Below are 22,433 nucleotides of genomic sequence, written 5' to 3'. Positions count from 1 at the left end.
TTATTTATCCCAATGTTTCTCCAGTACTAAGAACAGTACTTAAGGTGCCACTTAGTAAAAATTTATTGAGTGATAAGTAATTCAAAATTGCTGGAAAAAAATTGCAAGTCATATCACTGTAGGAAATTATTTACAAATTGCCAATTTCTGAGCACTGCTGATCCATCACTCAATTTTAAAGTGTGGCTAAAATCAGTCTCCTGTCCTGATCCTTTCTGATAATCCTTGGGATTTAATTAGAATAAAAGCTTCTTAACTGCTCTTGCTTATGCTCAGGGATCATGTTCACATACAGTAAAATATGTGATGAACATAAAGTTTCCTCATCCATGTGGTTTCAACTGTGTTGTTTTATATGTATCTGTTGCTTAAGAAGACCAGTTTACAGAGACATTTTACATTTTTAAATAGGAGATCCTTTTTTATGCCATCTAAAAGATAATTTCAGCACTTTACGGCTCATTTGAGAAGAGGTTATTTATCATGTGGGGAGATATTAACAGAAGTGACTCTGAAGAGGAGTATCAGTTAGTATACGTTAGGTCATGCTACAGTAACAACTCCACATCTCAGTGGATTAACACAATAGTTTATTTCTTGCTCACACATGTAGTGATCTTTGGTGAAGGAGGCCTCCATTTCTAAATGTGCCTCTCTAATAACTGTGGCAGGGAGAGGGGACAAGAAAAATTGCTCACTGGGTCTTAAAGCTACCACCTGGAAAAAACAGTCAGCAGTTCTCACATGCCATTGGCCGATTGAGTTATGTGTTCATGGATAACTTCAACATTAGTGGGGAAGTGCAATATTACCATGTGCCTAAAAGAGGAAAACAAGGATATTTGTAACAAAGCTCTAAAAATAATCCAGTTAGCTTATGGAGATTTTTAAAAACATTTTCTTGTTCTCTTATGTTACCTTGATGATTAAACCTAGAGACCAGACCAGGGCTTTACTGAGATAATGTAATACTTATTATATGGTATATTACATATGAAAGTTAATCATAGAGGTACTGCACCAGACTTCCATTCTGGTCATGATTGAAATGCATGTTCTTAAATTTTGTGTCTGGAAATCTGTTCAAGACAAACATTAAGGAGAGCTTTAATAAAAACAGGATGTGTCACATTATTAAGTATTGTTTTATTAAGATTATATTTAAAGATCAAAAGGCCTCATTATGCTGATGAAGTCAGATTGATGAAATATTAGATAACGTTGTGCTATTTGGAAGAAAAACACTCTTTTGTGCTCCCCTCACGGTGGAACTTGTTGGTTGCCTATCCCAATAACCCCTGGTCCTTCCCTCCTCCTTGACAAAACCCTCATTTTCTTTTGATGTGTATGTGGAGAAGGGCAGTTTCTCAGTCTTCCTTCCAGCTAGGGTTGGTCATCTGATTAAGACTGGATCAATGGCTACAAGCAGAAGTGCTATGTGGTATTTCTGGGAAGCTTCCCTAACAGAAAAAGGGCACACTCTTATCCTTTCTGCTGCCTATAAAGTGGACTTGATTGCTGGAGTTCTGGATACTTCAGCTGATCCTTGAGAAAATGAATAAAGGCTTGCCTGTTACATGAACCGGAGCCTGGAGGTGTTACACAGAAAGCAGTCAGGACCCTAGAAGAAGGAGCCACAGTAATGCTTCTAATAAATCTGTTCAGAATTGTCAGAAAAGCAAGGTTTTTGGTGAACTTGAGACTATTCTATCACAACTCAACATATGGATTTGGGGCTCAGTATTCAATCCATGTCAATGCTGAAATGACATACCAAGGACCAGCCCTTTTCCTTGAGGAACTGTGTGGCTTTCGTCTTTGTCTCACCCTTGCCTTTGATCTGGGAGACAGTCTTTAAAGAGGTGCACAGGAGTAAATCTGCGATCCTTTAAATTAACGGCTCTGAATTTTTCTTTGAGAGCTAATCTGCCGAAGCCTGACTACTCTATGTTCTCCCTGACCCAACACTCAATGTCACTGCATCTTTATGTTTCTTTCCTCACAGGAAGACTTGAGAGAAGAACTAAGACAGTACAGTATTATAAATACATATGGAAGAGACTATATGAGAAATAATGATCAATAAAGTTTGAGACTGTGATAGACACACTTCTTAAGTGATACTTCACGCTGAATTGGGAATTATTTTGCATGAGTATTTCCAAAGTTTCCTTCCTTTCCTAAATTAAGTTACAAATGCTTTCATACTTGTTGACTCTATTTTGTTTTTGATTTGAAAGGCATAACTTAAAAAGATATGTTTACCTGTAGTTTGAGATTCTATGGCTTCAATAATTCTGGAACTTTGGGTCTAACTAAAACCATTTCAGAACATTGCATGAAGAAAAATCATATTAAAATCTGGATACAGAATTTCCATATTGTGTTCCAAATTATGAAGGTAGACTCATTATTCTTGCTCTTCATTAAACAGATCCACTTTGAGTTACTTCTGCTCACAGATACCTACAGCATTTCTTTGAGATTTGACTCTAGTTTAATTACGTGATACTATAAATTATTTGCAATTAATGTGAAGAAATTGTTTCAAAGCCATTCAGGCAAAATCTGTGACCACAAAGCAACTTCTTGATCAAGAAGCAAGGGACTGAAAAAAAAATCCAGGAGAACTGTTTACCGAAGTTTTTTTGCCAATACTAGCATTTCACACTACAAAGAAATTAACATAAATGCCTACAATACTGCATTCCTATGATATCTATAATGTTGCTTTATAGCTCAATGTATCAACACTGCCAAATCCTTGCCTCTTGCAATATTTTTGCAGCTAAAAGGATGACACTGATGCTGTCAAGCATTACACAGAGACAATGGTATAAAATAAACTAACAACACAGTAGTAACGGTCAAATGTACTTCTATAATAGAAACCTGCATTATTTTGTTTCTGCCTGACTTTCTTCAACCTTTATAACATTGTTTTTTTCTACTTCACTTTAAATAGCTATTTTGTAGTTTAAAACAGATGAGACATATGAGGCAATCTAACTTTAAAAAATTCTACTTTTCTATTGAGAAGTCAAAGTTCCTTTCTAAACTAAATACAGACTTCATAACATGGGTCAAATAAGCTTAAATACAGTCAATCCTCATTATCCACCAATTCCATTTTTGCAAATTCACCTCCTCACTAAAATTGATTTGTAACCCACAAATCAATACTCATGGCACTTTCAGAATTGTTCGCAGGCATGTGCAGAACGGTGGAAAGTTCCAGTAGCTGGTCACACAAGTTCCCAGCTGAGGTCAAATAAGGTGACACTGGGCTTTTCTATTTCAGTTTTCCAGCATAGATAAGCAGAGGATGGAGACAGTAGGGGGTAGTACACAAGTACAGAAGTGCAAGCCGAGGGACTTCCCTGGCAGCTCAGTGGTTAAGAATCCACGTGACAATGCAGGGGACACGGGTTCAATCCCTGGTCCAGGAAGATCCCACATGCCGCAGAGCAATTAAGCCCGTGCGCTACAACTACTGAGACTGCACTCTAGAGCCTGAGAGCCATGACTACTGAAGCCCATGCGCTAGAGCCTGTGCTCTGCAGCAAGAGAAGCCACTGAAATAAGAAAGCCCGCGCACCACAACGAAGAGTAGCCCCCGCTCACCGCAAATAAAGAAAAAGCCCGCGCGCAGCAATGAAGACCCAACGCAGCCAAAAATAAAACAAATAAATAATAAATAAATTAAAAAAAAAAAAAAGAAGCACAAAGCCGCTCTAGCTCTGAGGTCAGGCTTTAAAACCTTTCTCTTATACCTGTTAGTGGGACTGCCTCAGGCAAGTCATTTAACACTTCTGAACTTCATTTTCTCTGTGTAAAGTAAAAAAAGTGGAATCTACCAGGATAGGTTGTTTTTAGGATTTACAATTATAATCTATGTGGTTAAATATACTTCTCCTTGGAGTAATGGTGCAATATTCACTAACTGAGTGTTTATGGCAACTTTATAGAAAATAACTACCATGAATAATGAGAATCCACTGCATTTAATAAAGTGCATATGTATTCAATTTTCATGCACATAAACCTAGAAATATATAAAGAGAATAAGTGTGAATAATATAAATTATATATATAATATAATATAAATTAAATATTTCAAATAAATGAAAACTACTATGTAATTATATAACAAGTTTACTTGAATGCTAATTTCTCAGAAATTTGCCTCAGATAATTATGAGCATAAAATATATAGACATTTACCCATCATTCATGTGGTCAACAAATTCTCCAACTTCAGTTAATTGGGATGGCAAAGAGATAAATGTTGAGGATTCCACAAAAATGACACTAAAATAAATGAAAAAAGGATTATTTTGAATTCTACTGTAACAAATTTCAGATGACCACAAAACATTCTTCTTTTAAATTATTTTCCATCATTCATAAACTATAATTAGAATCAGAATAAATTACAATTCAAAAAGTCCATGTGCTCTCATTCTGCAACTCAAAACGTATGCTAGAAAGAAAAGATCTGGAATGGAAATAGGTGAAAAATGCTATTTTTATACGGAAAGTCAACACTGAATTCTCATAACAAGGAAATTTAGAGCAAAAATGACCACCCAAATTATATTCCAGAAAGAAAGAGGAAATTACACACTGGTCTTAATACACTGTCAGAGTTATACACATTTAATAATTTCTAATCCTATTTCCAGAAAAGAGAAACGTTTCTTTCAGGAGTGGACATGAGATTTGGGTACCTAGTTAAATCAGTGCATTAATAACCATGCCATCATCTGGAATCACACAGAAATTCCGTCCTTCCTATATAATAATGCTCATTCCTTCAAGAAACAGTTTTGGAGACTCCATTGTGTGTTAGGTGTGGGACTAGGTACTGGAAAGTACAAACATGAATATATTATCCTCTCAGCCCCCCACAATGTAGAGAAATGATACTCTAACGACAGGTGAAAGATATCATGAAGAGTCATGTCAGGAATGCCTAATCCCTCCTGCAGAGTTGAACAGAATCTGTATAATATTGTTAAGAACAGATTTATCCAAACTTGATTTGTTAAAGGAAACCTTTTTTCTTATATAACAGTTATTAATATCTTACAATACTAGCTTTACAATGAAAAACACATCAGTAATAAAATTAATCAAATATTTTAGTCTTAAAACACACACACATTCACAAACACACATATACAAACTAAGCTGCAACACATTTATATATCCTAACATTTGAATGTTGACATCAGTTTTTGTCCTTTTGTTTTAACTTGATATTTCTGGTGCCTTCATATAAGGGTTGTAAGGAATTTTATAAATATTAAATAATAAAAAGTTTTAAACAGACAAAATTAACTGTAGTAAAATGTAAACTATGAACAATGCAAGCTATGTATCAAACTAGCAGATTTGCTTATATCACTGTAAAGTTACAGTTACGCAAATGTAGGAATAATTCCTCTCCACAGAGCAATTTAAACATAAAGTCATACACTAAATTCTCATTTAAATATCATAAAATTATGAGGCACAAAACATAATGTTTCCTTTTATTTCTATAAATCCATGGTGAATCACTGGGCAATTTATTTTGGTAATAATTTGTTCTGGCTAAAAAACAATCACACGGATAATATTACTTGACACACAAATAAAAAACTAAACCACTATAATATTAGATTTTTCATATACTATACATGTACCATTTTGAGATAAAATAGCATTCTGTATGCTTGCTTGAAAAGTTCCTGCTTAATTACAATGAACATGCTTTCCTCAAAATAGACATATTAATTGTAAAATGAAATATAAACTGTCATTAAAATGGAAAAAGATCCTGTTTCATTACTGCAGTTTCTAAATCAGTGGTTCTCATACTTCAATGTGCATTATTATTATCCGGAGTGCTTGTTCAAAATGCAGATTCCCAAGCTTCTATTTGCATGAATTCTGACTTAGTCTGGCATGGGTTCCATTTAAAACAAGATCTCCAGGTGTTTTTAAAATAGCCTGTCTATGGATTAAACTCTGAGTAATCTTGACTTAGACCAGCACTGCTCCAACATTAATGTACAAACAAATACTCTGGAGATGTTGTTAAACGCAGATTCTAACTCAATTGGATTGGAGTGGGCCTGAGAGTCTGTTTTTCTAATAAGCCCCCAGGTGATGTTGATTTTACTGACTCAAGGATGACATTTTGAGAAGCATGAGTATAATCTAAAACAAAAACCACTCCAATATTTTAAATAATAAAACCAGGCCACCAGAAAAAGAAAAGCAGGGAATGGTTTAGAACGACTATATATTCACTACCGTATAAAAGCAACAAAAACACTGGAAAAATTTGTCCAAATTAACTTTTTCAGAATTCTAGTTCACTAAAGAAAGGCTTGCAGCAATCTAAGTAGTGTTTATTCAAGAAAAGCTGCCAAACCTTGGCAAGAACAGTAGTTTGTGGCCTTGTAACTTTTATGTTGTAACTCTCCCTCCACCTTTCCATAGCTCTATAGTAGCCTTGAAAACCAACAGCCTTGCAACCAAGGTAGTTGTAAAAAATGCTCAGGCTTGCAGCCACAGGAGGGAACAGACTGAGACTGGAGCTCTTCAAAAAAGTCCCATCCATCCCTGATCATTGTTCCTGTGTAACCCATCTCACAGTACCCTCCGAAGAGCTCAATATTCAAGGTGTTGTCTTTAATCAAACTGACTCAAAGAAAAACACCTATCCCCAAGATGTTAGTTGAAAACAATCAGTAGCAATTATGCCTGAGGCTGCAACAGCAACTGGATCAAATAAGAGCCTGACAAAGCATAAAAGGAAGATCTGGGGACAAGATGCCCATAGGCAGAGTCGCCATAGCTTAGTAGAGACCCAAAATATGTCAAAGACCTTCAACTCCACTTATGGAGACAAGTAATAAAGAATATCAATAAAGAGATATTATACAAAAGAACTAATTATAAATTCTGGACTTAGAAAGTACAATACCTGAAATAAAAAAGCACTAGAAGGACTCAGCTGCAGGTTTGAGGTGGCAAAAGGACCAGTACACTTGAAGATAGGTCAAGTAAAATGATTAATTCTAAAGAATGGAAAGAGAAAAGAATGAAAAAAAATTAACAGAGCCTCAGAGAACTGTGGGAAACCTTCAAACAGACAAACATAAGCCTAATCAGAATCCTGAAAAGAGAAAAACAGGCAGACAGAAAATGTGAAGAAATAAATGATGAAAACTTCCCAAATTTGATGAAAAATATTAATTTACACATCTAAGAAGTACAAAAAATTCTATGCAAGATAAACCCAAGGTGATCCATAGCTAGACAATAAGAGTCAAGTCATTGAAAGGCCCAGACACAGTAAGAAGCAGAACAAAATTGACTCAATACCTATGTTGCTCCTCAGTAAGATTAACAATAGAATTCCCATTTAAACCCTAAAGAACAGAATGCAATGCAATTGGATGATGTATATACAGTATGCTGAAAGAAGACTATCAATAAGGAATACTATATACAGCAAAACTATCCTTCAAAAATTAGGGAAAAATTAAGAAATTAACAAACAAAAAAATGAAAGAATTCATTGCTAACAGACCTACCCTACAAGAAATACTAGCAGAATTTCCTCAGGCTAAAGGAAAAGAACACTAGAAGTTAATTCTAAACCACATGATGAAATAAAAAGCATAGGTAAAGGTAACTACATAGGTAAATACATAAAACAAATAGGCTATAAATGTACTTTATTTGCAATCCTTTTTGTTCTCCTTTCTGATTTAAAATAAAATAGTGTGAGACAATAAATGTAAAACTGTTTTAAGGGCTTATAACTTATAAAGATGTAATGGGTATAACAATAATAGCACTAACAAGAGGCTAGGAAAAGGAGATACACTGAAGCAAAGTTTCTCAATTACACTGAAATTAAATTGGTATCAATCTGAGCTAGATTATTTTAAATTAGGGTGCTAATTATAATATTCAGGATAACTACTGAGAAAAAAACTAAGAAAACATACAGTAAAAGAAACAAAAATTTTAAAAGGCACACTAAAAGTAAATATTTAAAACAAAATCAAGCAGTAATAAAGAAAGAGATGAACAAAGACACAGGACTTATAGGAAACAAGTATCAAAATGGCAGACAAAAACCCTACTGTATCAGAGATTACATTAATTGTAAAGGGATTAACACTCTAATCAAAAGGCAGAGATTGACAAAATGGAAAAAATAGCTTAGAAAAAAGACAAACATTGGTTCAAAGACACAAACAGACTGGGAACAAAAGAATTAAACAAACAAACAAACAAAAAATACCATGCAAACAGTAAAAAAAAAAAAAAGAGAACTGGAGTGACTATACTAATAACAGACAAAATAGAACTTAAAGCAAACAATGTTCCAGCATGACAGCATGAGAGCTCCATGGACTACTTACCAGGGAAATGAGTTAAAATATAAAAATCAACTATATAAACTCTCTGGAAATGATCTTGAGGGCATATAGCCAAAAAAAAAAAAAAAAAAAACCCAAAAAACACACACCTCTTCAGTAATATTTACTAAATTCAGTAAGAAAAGATGCAGTCTGTGGCACTTGAACCAAGACCACTCCCTTCCTCCTCCTTCCTCACCCAATTAAGACATAAACTCTACTCCAGACAAGTACAGCTAAGAATGTAGGGCTCATTCCTCCCCTAGCTCCCAGATAAAGAACTATACTTCTGAGAGATGTGTGACATCAACATTTCTCATCCTGCCCCAAGTACACGTTGCTAAGGCTAAGTTCCGGGCAAATGCAGCTGAGAGGAGCCAAGGGGCTCCCTTCTTCTGCCCAGCACCAAATCATGGACCACAGGCTCTACATGGATGTGAAATTGCCATTGCCCTACCTTATAAAGTGGTGGATCTATGCTGGAAGAAGCAAGCCAGGAAGACCTGAAGCTACTGTCCCCCATCCCACCTAGCACTCAGCTCCTAATGTGGGACTGATTCTCCAAGAAAAGTGTACCAGTGTCCCCAGTTCCACCAAGAGAGCTGTGGCTCAGAGATTTTGCCTAGAGGGAGAAGCTGACCTTAACGCATATAGTTCTTAATCTCTTCACAAAGGAACTGATTCCATTTTCAAAAACGTGAAGATCAAGGGTGCCCTTAAAAATAGTGCAGGTGGAGCTTCCCTGGTGGCGCAGTGTTTAAGAATCCACCTGCCAATACAGGCGACACGGGTTCGAGCCCTGGTCCAGGAAGATCCCACATGCTGCGGAGCAACTAAGCCCATGCGCCACAACTACTGAGCCTGCACTCTAGAACCCATGCTCCACAACAAGAGAAGACACTGCAATGAGAAGCCCACGCACCACAACGAAGAGTAGCCCCTGCTCGTTGCAACTAGAGAAAGCCTGCGTACAGCAATGAAGACACAACACAGCCAAAAAAATAAAAAATAAAAAATAGTGCAGTTGTAGTGAAAGGCAATTGGGAGGATCCCTGCTAGTTTGTTGGAGAAACCTGAGGCAAGAGACCACTGGGAGGAGCGCTCCTGGGGACAGAATAAATCTCAAACACTGACCTAACGAATTATTATTTCAAAGGACCTGGATTTGATTGAATTGGCCTGAAGAGCAATTTATGCCTTCCATAGAATTGGAATTAGGGAAATTTAATAGCTAGGTGTGGACAGAGACACAGAGAGTCAAAGAAAGCCCTGCCAAAACCACTGTTAACTCAGAGTGACTGTGAGCATACCCAAGGCTGTATCCCCTAGAAGCAACATTAGAAGGTTCACACTATGTATGTGGTGTTTTTTTTTGGGGGGGGGGGACGGGAGAATGGGGAGTAGACATCACTAAAATAAGCCAGCTACTCAGTAAACAAACAACCAAACAACATTAACAATCCTGTGGGAAGTGGGACCAGAACTCAATATATTTTCAAAAACGTCCAGTTTCCAACATAACAATTATGAAACAAGCAAAGAAACAATAAAGGAGGCATGCAAGAAAAACTGCCTGTTGGAGTGATCAACTACCATATTTAACAGAACACTAATTCAAAATAGCCATTGTAAATGTCTTCAAAAACGAAGGAAACTATGACTACAGAAGTAAAGGAAGGCATGATGACAACGTAACATCAAATAGAGAATATCAAAACAGAATGAAATTAATAAAGAACCAAATGGAAATTGTGGATTTGGAAACAACAAAAACAGATATAAAAAAATCACTAGAGGGGCTCAAGAGATTTCAATTGGCAGGAAAAAAAGAATTAACAAACTTCAAGATTGATAGAGATTATGCAGTCTGAAAACAGAGAGAAAAAGAAAAATAAACAGTCACATATATATGGTATACACTTAAATGGACCAACACATGTTTAATGAAATTAACAGAAAGAGAGGAGAAAGAGAAAGGAAAATAAAAACCATTTGAAAAATGAGATGGGTGAACATAGCTGTGTCACACTCCCCAATTTCAAACAATACAAAGGTAGAGTAATTAAAACAGTATGGTATTTGCATAAAGACAGATACATAGATCAATGGAAAAGAATGGAGAGCCCAGAAATAAATTCACACTTATACGGTCAATTATTTACAACAAAGGAGCCAAGAATATACAATGTGGTACTGACAGTCTCTTCAGTAAGTGGTTCTGGGAAAACTGGTCAGCCACATGCAAAAGAATGAAACTAGATCACTATTTTACATCATACACAAAAATTAACTCAAAATAGATTACAGACTTGAACATAAGACTTAAAAGCATAAAACTCCTAGAAGAAAACACAGGCTTATGTAAACTCCTTGATATAGGTCTTAGTGATATTTTGAATCTGACACCAAAAGGAAAAGCAACAAAAGCAAAAATAAACAAATGAGACTACATCAAACTGAAATAAAGCTTCTGCACAGTAAAGGAAATCATCAACAAAATATAAAGGCAACCTAATGAATTGGAGAAAATATTTGCAAATCAAATATCTGATAAGGGGCTAATATCCAAAATATAAAAAACCCAATATCTAAATCACAAAAATCCAAACAATCTGATTAAAAAATGGGCAGAAGATCTGAATACACATTTTTCTAAAGAAGGCATACAGATGGCCAACTGGCACATGAAAAAATCCTTAACATCATTAATCATGAGGGAAATGCAAACCAAAACCACAATGAGATATATCTTATACCTGTTAAAATGGCTATTATCAAAAAGACAAGAAGTAATAAGTGTTGGTGAGGTTGTGGAGAAAAAGGAACCTTTCTGCACTGTTGGTGGGAATGTAAATGGGTGCAGCCACTATGGAAAATAGTTTGGAGGGTCCTCAAACAATTAAAAACAGAACTAGCATATGATCCAGCAATTCCACTTCTAGGTATTTATCTAAAGAAAACAAAAACACTAACTCTAAAAGATACATGCACCTCCATGTTCACTGCAGCATTATTTACAGTTGTTAAGATACGGAAACAACCTAAGTGTCCATTCACAGATGAATGGATAAAGAAATTGTGGTGTATATATACAATGAAATATTACTCAGCCATAACAAACAATGAAATATTGCCATTTGCAAAACCATGATGGATCTCAAGGTCATTAAATAAAATAAGTCAGACAGAAGATGACAATACAATATAATCTCTCTCATATGTAGAATCTTGAAATAAACGGGCTCATAGATATGGAGAACAGACTGGTGGATGCCAGACTTGGGGGATGGGGTGCGTGGGATAAATGGGTGAAGGGGGTCAAAAGGTTAAAAAGAAGAAAAATAAAGGGAAACAATTAAACATTTATTTTACTTTTCTTATATGAACTGTACCACTGGATAACCAAAGAGATGACAAGATGTTCTCTTTGTAAAAATATTCCAACTAATACATTTCATAAATGATAGAAATGGAATATCACCATTTTATAACCACCCACGAATAATGGAGGTACCCACTGAGTATCAATGGCTACTAACATTCCAAAAAGAGACAAGATATTATATGCTTCCTAAAGAAAGAATATGTCATTTCCTTTAATCTTGCCAAAGCAACTGAACCTGAGTTCCTCTGTATCCACTCCTCTGTATCCAGCTGTGAATTTAAAAAATATACAACTGAGAAAAGAACATGTGAACCTATACCATAAACATGAAATCAGCAAAATCCAGACATGGGAAACCGCAGCTCAATCAGCTCATGTTCTTCAACTGATGATTGTAAGGAAAAGAAAGAAATGCAGGAGGAACTTGTAAATCATTTAAAAGGCACATGATTTTTTTTTAATCAGCAAGAGTAAACTCCAGTGCCCAGAAATTCACACTTGTGTGTGTCACTTCCTTGATTACCATGAAAGTCAAGATAGCAGTTTATTCAAGAAACAAAGAAGAGATTTGGGGACGGTTGACAAAGTCCTATTTCCTGACTCAAATACAAGAGTGTTTACCTTATAATAGTTTATTAAATAATACATTTGTTTTTCTGTGAAAGAGAGGAAGGAAAGAAAGGAGGGAGGAAAGGAGGGAAGGAAGGAAGGAGTGAGGTAGGTGAGAGCAAACTTGGACTGGGCTATGGAAATCATTCCAGAAGGTAGCATGAATCTATAAGAACAATTAAAGAAAACAAAAATGATAAATAAGAAGGCTAATATAATGAAGGTTATAAATATGTACTTTCTGTTATGAACTGAACTGTGCACCCCCCGCAAACTTCGTATGTTGAAGCCTTAACCCCTAGTACCTCACAATGTGACTATAGTTGGACACAGGGCCTTTAAAGGTGATTAAGTTAAAATGAGGCCATTAGGGTGGGCCCTAATTCATCCTGATTGGTGTTCTTGTAAGAGGAAACATGGACATACAAAGAGACATGAGGCATGCACACACAGAGAGAAAAGACCATGTGAAGACACAGAAAGAAGGGGGCCATCTGTGAGCCAAAGAGAGAGGCCTCAGAAGAAACCTAATCTGCCAGCACCTTGATCTTGGACTTCTAGCCTCAAGAACTGTGAGAAATAAATTTCTGTTGTTTAAGCCACCCAGTCTTACGGTATTTTGTGCTGGCAGCCCTAGTAAATTGATATACTGTCCTTTTTTCTCTCAGTTTTCTTAAAATCATAAAAAATATACAAAATAAATAAAAAGAAATATTCATAAATATTATATAATATTACTGATTATTGTAACATTATTGATATAATACATATGACCAAAAGAAACACAAAATAGGGGGAAGGGAATAGAGCTATATAAGAGTAACACTTTGTGAATCTCAGTGGAATTAAGTTACTATTTACATGAGGTATCTAAAATAGTCAAACTCATAAAGCAGAGAGTAGACTGGTGGTTGCTGGAGGCTGGGAAGAGGATGAAATGGGAGTTGTTGTATAAAGTTTCAGTTATGCAAGATGGATAAGTACTATAGATGTTCTATGCAACATAGTGCCTATAAATAACAATATGGTATTGTGCACTAAAACATTTGTTAAGAGGGCAATTCTCATGTTAAGAATTCTCACCACAAAAAAGGAAAAAAAAAAAGAGAAAAGGAACACAAGGAAACTTTTGGAAGTGATGGATATGTTTATTGCCTTCATTGTCGTGATAGTATCATGGTACATGCATATGTCCAAGCTCATCAAATTGTATACTTTAAATGTATAGGGTTTTTTTGCATACCAAATATACCTCAAAATAAGATGTTTTTTAAAAAAAGATAAACAATAGAAAATATCAAGGAAACTAGAAGAAGGGTCTTTCAAAAGATCAATAAAATTAACAAATCTTTACCTAGATTGACCAAGAATAAAGGAGAGAAAAATCAAAGTAAGGGATGGAAGAAGGGCCATCACTACTGCCTTTGCAGGGGGGAAAAAAGGATTATAAGGGAATACTGTGAAAACTTCCATGCCAACAACTTAGATAATTTAGAGGAAATGTATAAATTCCTACAATGGCACAAACTACCAAACTGATTCAAGAAGAAATGCAAAATCTGAGTATGCCATAACAAGAGATGAAATTAGTAATAAAGTTTCCACAAAGCAAAGCTCAGACCCAGATGGCTTCAATTCTACCAAACATTAGAAGAAGAAATACCAGTCCTTCACAAACTCTCCCCAAAAATAGAATGGAAAGGCCCATTTCCCAAATCTTTCTCTGAGGGTAGTATTGATGATATAAAAAGCAGATAAAGACATCACAAGAAAAGAAAATTACACTAGTAAATCCTTTTTTTATAAATGCAAAAATTTCAACAAAATACTACTAAACCAAACCTTACAACACGTAAAAAAAGAATTATACAGCATGAAATAGTTGCATCCTGCTAAAGAGGAATTTGAGAACTACTGATCTGGTACACAGAGGTGTGGGAGCTAATCCTGTTTCTGTTAAATCTAGACTGGATAGGAGATTAAGAAGTGCAAACTACCATGTATAAAATAAATAAGCTACAAGGATATATTGTACAGCAAAGAGAATAGAACCAATATTTTATAATAACTATAAATGGAGCATTACCTTTAAAAATTGTGAATCACTGTACTGTATACCAGAATATATAATATTGTATATCAATCACAGCTCAATAATTTTTTTTTTTTTTAAATCTAGACTGGGTCACCTTATTTGTTAAAAAGAATATTAAATTTTGACAAAGTAGAATCAAATCTGATCATTGTGCTGCATATAAATTTTTGGAAAATATATGAAATTTAAAATTTTACTTTAAAGTACATTTAATATGAGATTATTAATAATAAGCAAATCCTGATCATTTTTTGTAAGTGTAATATGAAAAACTAGGTCACTTATTGTTATATTGTTTATAACATTAAAATAGTCTCTATATGAATTATGTGGCTTTAAATTTCCTTTCTTATTCATTCTCATTTATTATATTTTACCTTTAAAAGTAATATATGTTTACAGTAAAATATTAATTTTACAAATTTTATGATTGGCCTTAAATTTTTCAGTTCATATTCCCATTCCCTAAGTTTGAAGGCCACATTCAAATAAGAGAGGAAGGAGTCAAAAGTCCCCAATTAACAATCTTGTCCTTTACCAAACCATGCATTCCTCACAAGAAGTAACAATTTTAATTCAATCTGAGATAAACCATAAAATAACAATAAAATATTATAATTTTTTGAGAAACACACAATTATAATATTCTACCAATTCCAGGAACTTTGAGATTTACTTTCAGTTCTACCACTAGAATAAGTCTAAACATGTTTGATCCTGATTTCCTCTGAAGAACTGCAGTCATTTGGTTTACTTAAGGGCATATTTTAATACTGGATTAATGCCACATATTCTGGTATTTTTTATTCCTTACATTCTGATATAACACTTTAATAAAATTAGGGTAAATAAAATTCTCCCTCACTGAACATGGGAACCATAAATTCACCAGCCGTTTTAAAAAAAGAATTTTTGTTTTGTAAAAAATAAATGATATTGTTAATAAGAAATTACCAAAAGCCTAGACATATAGTGATTTAAAAACTGGAAATTATCAACTACTAAAATAATAAGCATACATACAACTTCTAGTCTCGACACAAGTACTGCTGTAAGGATCTGATTTTTAAAGCTGGTGGAAACACAGTTCATAATTTAAGCGATACGTAAGGTAAATTTATATGTAAATTTATAGAAAGACATTTTTCTACTTGTGACCTTAAATAATACTTAAGCAATTTATTGTCTTTTAATTTCAAATATATGCTGTTGTTATTGTTGTTGCTAAATCTCAAGATGCACAAATGCACGTTTAATGTGCAGTTTGAATTAATCATGATGCTTTAGGTAAAAATAAATTTTCCGCTTGAATCAACATTTCACTTTTGGAAATTAACAGATAGGATAAAATTAGAAGTTAAAAAGTATATTAATTATAAGTTTTAAAAAATGAAAGAACTGTAAATCTCAATAAACAGAAAGCTTAGAGACAAAATTCATAAATTTGATATGATCAGCCTTAGCTTTGTAGAGATCAAATAGCATTTCAAGGAAAACTGATTTACCTTCATTATTTGTTCTATTTTACCTGCTGATGCTTAGAAATTTATAGCAATGTAAATATATAAAATTTCTCCTCAAAACAGTTCATGTTGAAGAAAAATACATACTTCTCTTAAGATTCAATATGGCTAATTGCAATGAATTTATGTCAAAACAATAACATACCTGAAGTTCCCAGCAGCGTGGAAGGGATTTTTAACATTCACAATGATTTCTTTCCATTTATAACACGGAGATTTGCATTTTATACTTGCCTAAGGTAAAAAAAATATATAAAACATACAATATGATAATAACAAAAAATAATAACCTCAATTATAAAAAACAAACTGGGGCTTCCCTGGTGGCGCAGTGGGTGAGAGTCCGCGTGCCGATGCAGGGGACACAGGTTCGTACCCTGGTCCGGGAAGATCCCACATGCCGCAGAGCGGCTACGCCCGTGAGCCATGGCTGCTGAGCCTGTGCATCCGCAGCCTGTGCTCCGCAAAGGGAGAGGCCACAATAGTGAGAGGCCTGCGTATCACAAAAAAAAATAAATAAAAAATAAAAAACAAACTTAAAGTACCTAAAAAACTGTCCATTTAAATAACATAGTGATATCAATTTTTTTTACATCTTTATTGGAGTATAATTGCTTTACAATAGTGTGTTAGTTTCTGCTTTATAACAAAGTAAATCAGTTATACATATACATATGTTCCCATATCTGTTCCCTCTTGCAGCTCCCTCCCTCCCACCCTCCCTATCCCACCCCTCTAGGTCATCACAAAGCACCAAGCTAATCTCCCTGTGCTATGCGGCTGCTTCCCACTAGCTATCTATTTTACGTTTGGTAGTATATATATGTCCATGACACTCTCTCGCTTTGTCACTGCTTACACTTCCCCCTCCCCATATCCTCAAGTCCATTCTCTAGTAGGTCTGTGTCTTTATTCCTGTCTTACCCCTAGGTTCTTCATGACATTTTTTTTCTTGAATTCCATATATATGTGTTAGCATACGGTATTTGTCTTTCTCTTCCTGACTTACTTCACTCTGTATCACAGATTCTAGGTCCATCCACCTCATTACAAATAGATCAATTTTGTTTCTTTTTATGGCTGAGTAATATTCCATTGTATATATGTGACACTCTTCTTTACCCATTCACACAATGATAGACAATTAGGTTGTTTCCATCTACAGGCTACTGAAAATAGAGCTGCAATGAACATTTGGGTACATGACTCTTTGAATTATGGTTTTCTCAGGGTATATGCCCAGTAGTGGGATTGCTGGGTCGTATGGTAGTTCTATTTGTAGTTTTTTAAGGAACCTCCATACTGTTCACCATAGTGATTGTACCAATTCACATTCCCACCAGCAGTGCAAGAGTGTTCCCTTTCCTCCACACCCTCTCCAGCATTTATAGTTTCTACATATTTTGATAATGGCCATTCTGCCTGGTGTGAGATGATATTTCACTGTAGTTTTGATTTGCATTTCTCTAATGATTAATGATGTTGAGCATTCTTTCATGTGTTTGTTGGCAGTCTGTATATCTTCTTTGGAGAAATGCCTATTTAGGTGTTCTGCCCATTTTTGGATTGGGTTGTTTGTTTTTTTTGTTATTGAGCTGCATGAGCCACTTGTAAATTTTGGAAATTAATCCTTTGTCAGTTGCTTCATTTGCAAATATTTTCTCCCATTCTGAGGGTTGTGTTTTGGTCTTGTTTATGGTTTCCTTTGCTGTGCAAAAGCCTTGAAGTTTCATTAGGTGCCATTTGTTTATTTTTGTTTTTATTTCCATTTCTCTAGGAGGTGGGTCAAAAAGGATCTTGCTGTGATTTATGTCATAGAGTGTTCTGCCTATGTTTTCCTCTAAGAGTTTGATGGTTTCTGGCCTTATATTTAGGTCTTTAATCCATTTTGAGCTTATTTTTGTGTATGGTGTTAGGAAGTGATCTGATCTCATACTTTTACATGTACCTGTCCAGTTTTCCCAGCACTACTTATTGAAGAGGCTGTCCTTTCTCCACTGTACATTCTTGCCTCCTTTATCAAAGATAAGGTTACCATATGTGCATGGGTTTATCTCTAGGCTTTCTACCCTGTTCCATTGATCTATCTTTCTCTTTTTGTACCAGTACCATACTTTCTTGATTACTATAGCTTTCTAGTATAGTCTGAAGTCAGGGAGCCTGATTCCTCCAGCTCCGTTTGTCGTTCTCAAGATTGCTTTGGCTATTCAGGGACTTTTGTGTTTCCATACATACTGCAAAACTTTTTGTTCTACTTCTGTGAAAAATGCCAGTGGTAGTTTGATAGGGATTGCATTGAATCTGCAGATTGCTTTGGGTAGTATAATCGTTTACACAATGTTGATTCTTCCAATCCAAGCACATGGTGTATCTCAACATCTGTTGGTATCATATTTAATTTCTTTCATCAGTGTCTTATAACTTTCTGCATACAGGTCTTTTGTGTCCTTGGGTAGGTTTATTCCTAGATATTTTATTCTTTTTGTTGCAGTGGTAAAAGGGAGTGTTTTCTTGATTTCACTTTCAGATTTTTCAACATTAGTGTATAGGAATGCCAGAGATTTCTGTGCATTAATTTTGTATCCTGCTACTTTACCAAATTCATTGATTAACTCTAGTAGTTTTCTGGTAGCATATTTGGGATTATCTATGTATAGTATCATGTCATGTGCCAACAGAGACAGCTTTACTTCTTCTTTTCCGATTTGGATTCCTTTTATTTCCTTTTCTTCTCTGATTGCTGTGGCGAAAACTTGCATAACTATGTTGAATAAGAGTGGTGAGAGTGGGCACCCTTGTCTTGTTCCTGATCTTAGTGGAAATGCTTTCAGTTTTTCACCACTGAGTACGATGTTGGCTGTGAGTTTGTCATATATGGCCTATATTATGCTGAGGAAAGTTCCCTCTATGCCTACTTTCTGCAGGGTTTTTATCATAAATGGGTGTTGAATTTTGTCAAAAGCTTTCTCTGCATCTATTGAGATGATCATATGGTTTTTCTCCTTCAATTTGTTAATATGGTGTATCATGTTGATTGATTTGCGTATATTGAAGAATCCTTGCATTCTTGGAATAAACCCCACTTGATCATGGTGTATGATCCTTTTAATGTGCTGCTGGATTCTGTTTGCTAGTATTTTGTTGAGGATTTTTGCATCTAGGTTCATCAGTGATATTGGCCTGTAGTTTTCTTTCTTTGTGACCTCTTTGTCTGGTTTTGGTATCAAGGTGATGGTGGCCTCGCAGAATGAGTTTGGGAGTGTTCCTCCCTCTGCTATATTTGGGAAGAGTTTGAGAAAGATAGGTGTTAGCTCTTCTCTAAATGTTTGACAGAATTCGCCTGTTAAGCCATCTGTTCCTGGGCTTCGGTTTGTTGGAAGATTTTTTATCACAGTTTTAATTTCAGTGCTTGTGATTGGTCTCTTCATATTTTCTATTTCTTCCTGATTCAGTCTTGGCAGATTGTGCATTTCTAAGAATTTGTCCATTTTTTCAAGGTTGTCCATTTTATTGGCATAGTATTGCTTGTAGTAATCTCTCATGATCCTCTGTATTTCTGCAGTGTCATTTGTTACTTCTCCTTTTTCATTTCTAATTCTATTGATTTGAGTCTTCTCCCTTTATCTCCTGATGAGTCTGGGTAATGGTTTATCAATATTTTTTGTCTTCTCAAAGAACTAGCTTTGTTTTATTGATCTTTACTATTGTTTGCTTCATTTCTTTTTCATTTATTTCTGATCTGATCTTTATGATTTCTTTCCTTCTGCTAACTTTGGAGTTTTTTTGTTCTTCTTTCTCTAATTGCTTTAGGTGCAAGGTTGGGTTGTTTATTCAAGATGTTTCCTGTTTCTTAAGGTGGGCTTGTATTGCTATAAACTTCCCTCTTAGAACTGCTTTTGCTCCATCCCATAGGTTTTGGGTCGTTGTGTCTCCACTGTCATTTGTTTCTAGGTATTTTTTGATTTCCTCTTTGATTTCTTCAGTGATCACTTCGTTATTAAGTAGTGTATTGTTTAGCCTCCATGTGTTTGTATTTTTTACAGATCTTTTCCTCTAATTGATATCTAGTCTCATAGCGTTGTGCTCGGAAAAGATACTTGATACAATTTCAATTTTCTTAAATTAACCAAGGCTTGATTTGTGACCCAAGATATGATCTATCCTGGAGAATGTTCCATGAGCACTTGAGAAAAATGTGTATTCTATTGTTTTTGGATGGAATGTCCTATAAATATCAATTAAGTCCACCTTGTTTAATGTGTCACTTAAAGCAAGTGTTTCCTTATTTATTTTCATTTTGGATGATCTGTCCATTGGTGTAAGTGGGGTGTGAAAGTCCCCTACTATGAATGTGTTACTGTCGATTTCCACTTTTATGGCTGTTAGTATTTGCCTTATGTATTGAGGTGCTCCTATGTTGGGTGCATAAATATTTACAATTGTTATATCTTCTTCTTGGATAGATCCCTTGATCGTTATGTAATGTCCTTCTTTGTCTCTTGTAATAGTCTTTATTTTAAAGTCTATTTTGTCTGATATGAGAATTGCTACTCCAGCTTTCTTTTGGTTTCCATTTGCATGGAATATTTTTCCATCCCCTTACTTTCAGTCTGTGTGTGTCTCTAGGTCTGAAGTGGGGCTCTGGTAGACAGCATATATATAGGTCTCGTTTTTGTATCCATTCAGCTAATCTGTGACTTTTGGTGGGAGCATTTAATCCATTTACATTTAAGGTAATTATTGATATGTATGTTCCTATTCTTATTTTCTTAATTGTTTTGGGTTCGTTATTGTAGGTCTTTTCCTTCTGTTGTGTTTCTTGCCTAGTGAAGTTCCTTTAGCATTTGTTGTAAAGCTGGTTTGGTGGTGCTGAACTCTCTCAGCTTTTGCTTGTCTGTAAAGGTTTTAATTTCTCCATCAAATCTGAATGAGATCCTTGCTGGGTAGAGTAATCTTGTTTGTAGGTTTTCTCTTTCATCACTTTAAATATGTCCTGCCAGTCCCTTCTGGCTTGCAGACTTTCTGCTGAAAGATCAGCTGTTAACCTTATGGGGATTCCCTTGTGTGTTATTTGTTGCTTTTCCCTTGCTGCTTTTAATATGTTTTCTTTGTATTTAATATTTGAAAGTTTGATTAACATGTGTCTTGGCGTGTTTATCCTTGGATTTATCCTGTATGGGACTCTGTCTGCTTCCTGGAGTTGATTAACTATTTCCTTTCCCATATTAGGGAAGTTCTCAACTATAGTCTCTTCAAATATTTTCTTAGTCCCTTTCTTTTTCTCTTCTTCTTCTGGAACCCCTATAATTTGAATGTTGGTGTGTTTAATGTTGTCCCAAAGGTCTCTGAGACTGTCCTCAGTTCTTTTCATTCTGTTTTCTTTATTCTGCTCTACAGTAGTTATTTTCACCATTTTATCTTCCAGGTAACTTATCCGTTCTTCTGCCTCAGTTATTCTGCTATTGATCCCATCTAGAGTATTTTTAATTTCATTTATTGTGTTGTTCATCGTTGCTTGTTTCATCTTTAGTTCTTCTAGGTCCTTGTTACATGATTCTTGCATTTTCTGTATTCTATTTTGAAGATTTTGGATCATCTTTACTATCATTATTCTGAATTCTTTTTCAGGTAGACTGCCTATTTCCTCTTCATTTGTTAGGTCTGGTGGGTTTTTATCTTGCTCCATATGTTGTGTGTTTTTCTGTTTTCTCATTTTGCTTAATTTACTCTGGGGTCTCCTTTTTGTAGGCTGCAGGTTTGTAGTTCCTGTTGTTTTTGGTGTCTGTCCCCAGTGGCTAATGTTGGTTCAGTGGGTTGTGTAGGCTTCCTGGTGGAGGAGACTAGTGCCTGTGTTCTGGTGGATGAGGCTGGATCTTGTCTTTCTGGTGGGCAGGTCCATGTCTGGTGGTGTGTTTTGGGGTGTCTGTGGCCTTACTATGATTTCAGGCAGCCTCTCTGCTAATGGGTGGGGTTGTGTTCCTGTCTTGCTAGTTGTTTGGCATAGGGTGTCCAGCACTGTAGCTTGCTTGTCGTTGAGTGAAGCTGGGTGCTGGTGTTGAGATGGAGATCTCTGTGAGATTTTCGCCATTTGATATTATGTGGAACTGGTAGGTCTCTTGTGGACCAGTCTCCTGAAGTTGGCTCTCCCACCTCAGAGGCAGAGTGCTGAGTCCTGGTTGCAGCACCAAGAGCCTTTCATCCACATGGCTCAGAATAAAAGGGAGAAAAAGAAGAAAGAAAGAAAGAAAGAGAGAAAGAAAGAGAGAAAGAAAGAAAGAAAGAAAGAAAGAAAGAAAGAAAAGAAAAAGAAAGAAAGAAAGGAAGGAAGGAAGGAAGGAAGGAAGGAAGAAAGAAAAGAAAAAGAAAGAAAGAAAGGAAGGAAGGAAGGAAGG

At 35.4% G+C, this 22,433-nt stretch overlaps 1 protein-coding gene across 1 annotated transcript in view; it reads right to left on the bottom strand.

The window, feature by feature from the left end:
• Positions 1–22,433, bottom strand: part of LOC113616456 (cilia- and flagella-associated protein 47-like) — a gene marked incomplete at its 5' end in the record, with an annotated part of 358,695 nt that overhangs the window by 207,501 nt on the left and 128,761 nt on the right. The window contains 2 exon segments of the mRNA XM_027099781.1: positions 4,225–4,311; positions 16,187–16,275. Of these exon segments, the coding sequence (XP_026955582.1) occupies positions 4,225–4,311; positions 16,187–16,275 (176 nt within the window).

This window comes from Aethalodelphis obliquidens, unplaced genomic scaffold (assembly GCF_003676395.1).
Source record: "Aethalodelphis obliquidens isolate GAN/ISIS:26980383/991018 unplaced genomic scaffold, ASM367639v1 scaffold141, whole genome shotgun sequence".
NCBI lineage: Eukaryota > Metazoa > Chordata > Mammalia > Artiodactyla > Delphinidae > Aethalodelphis > Aethalodelphis obliquidens.
The sequence above is the reverse complement of the archived record's forward strand: the minus strand, read 5'-3'. Positions and strand labels throughout refer to the sequence as shown.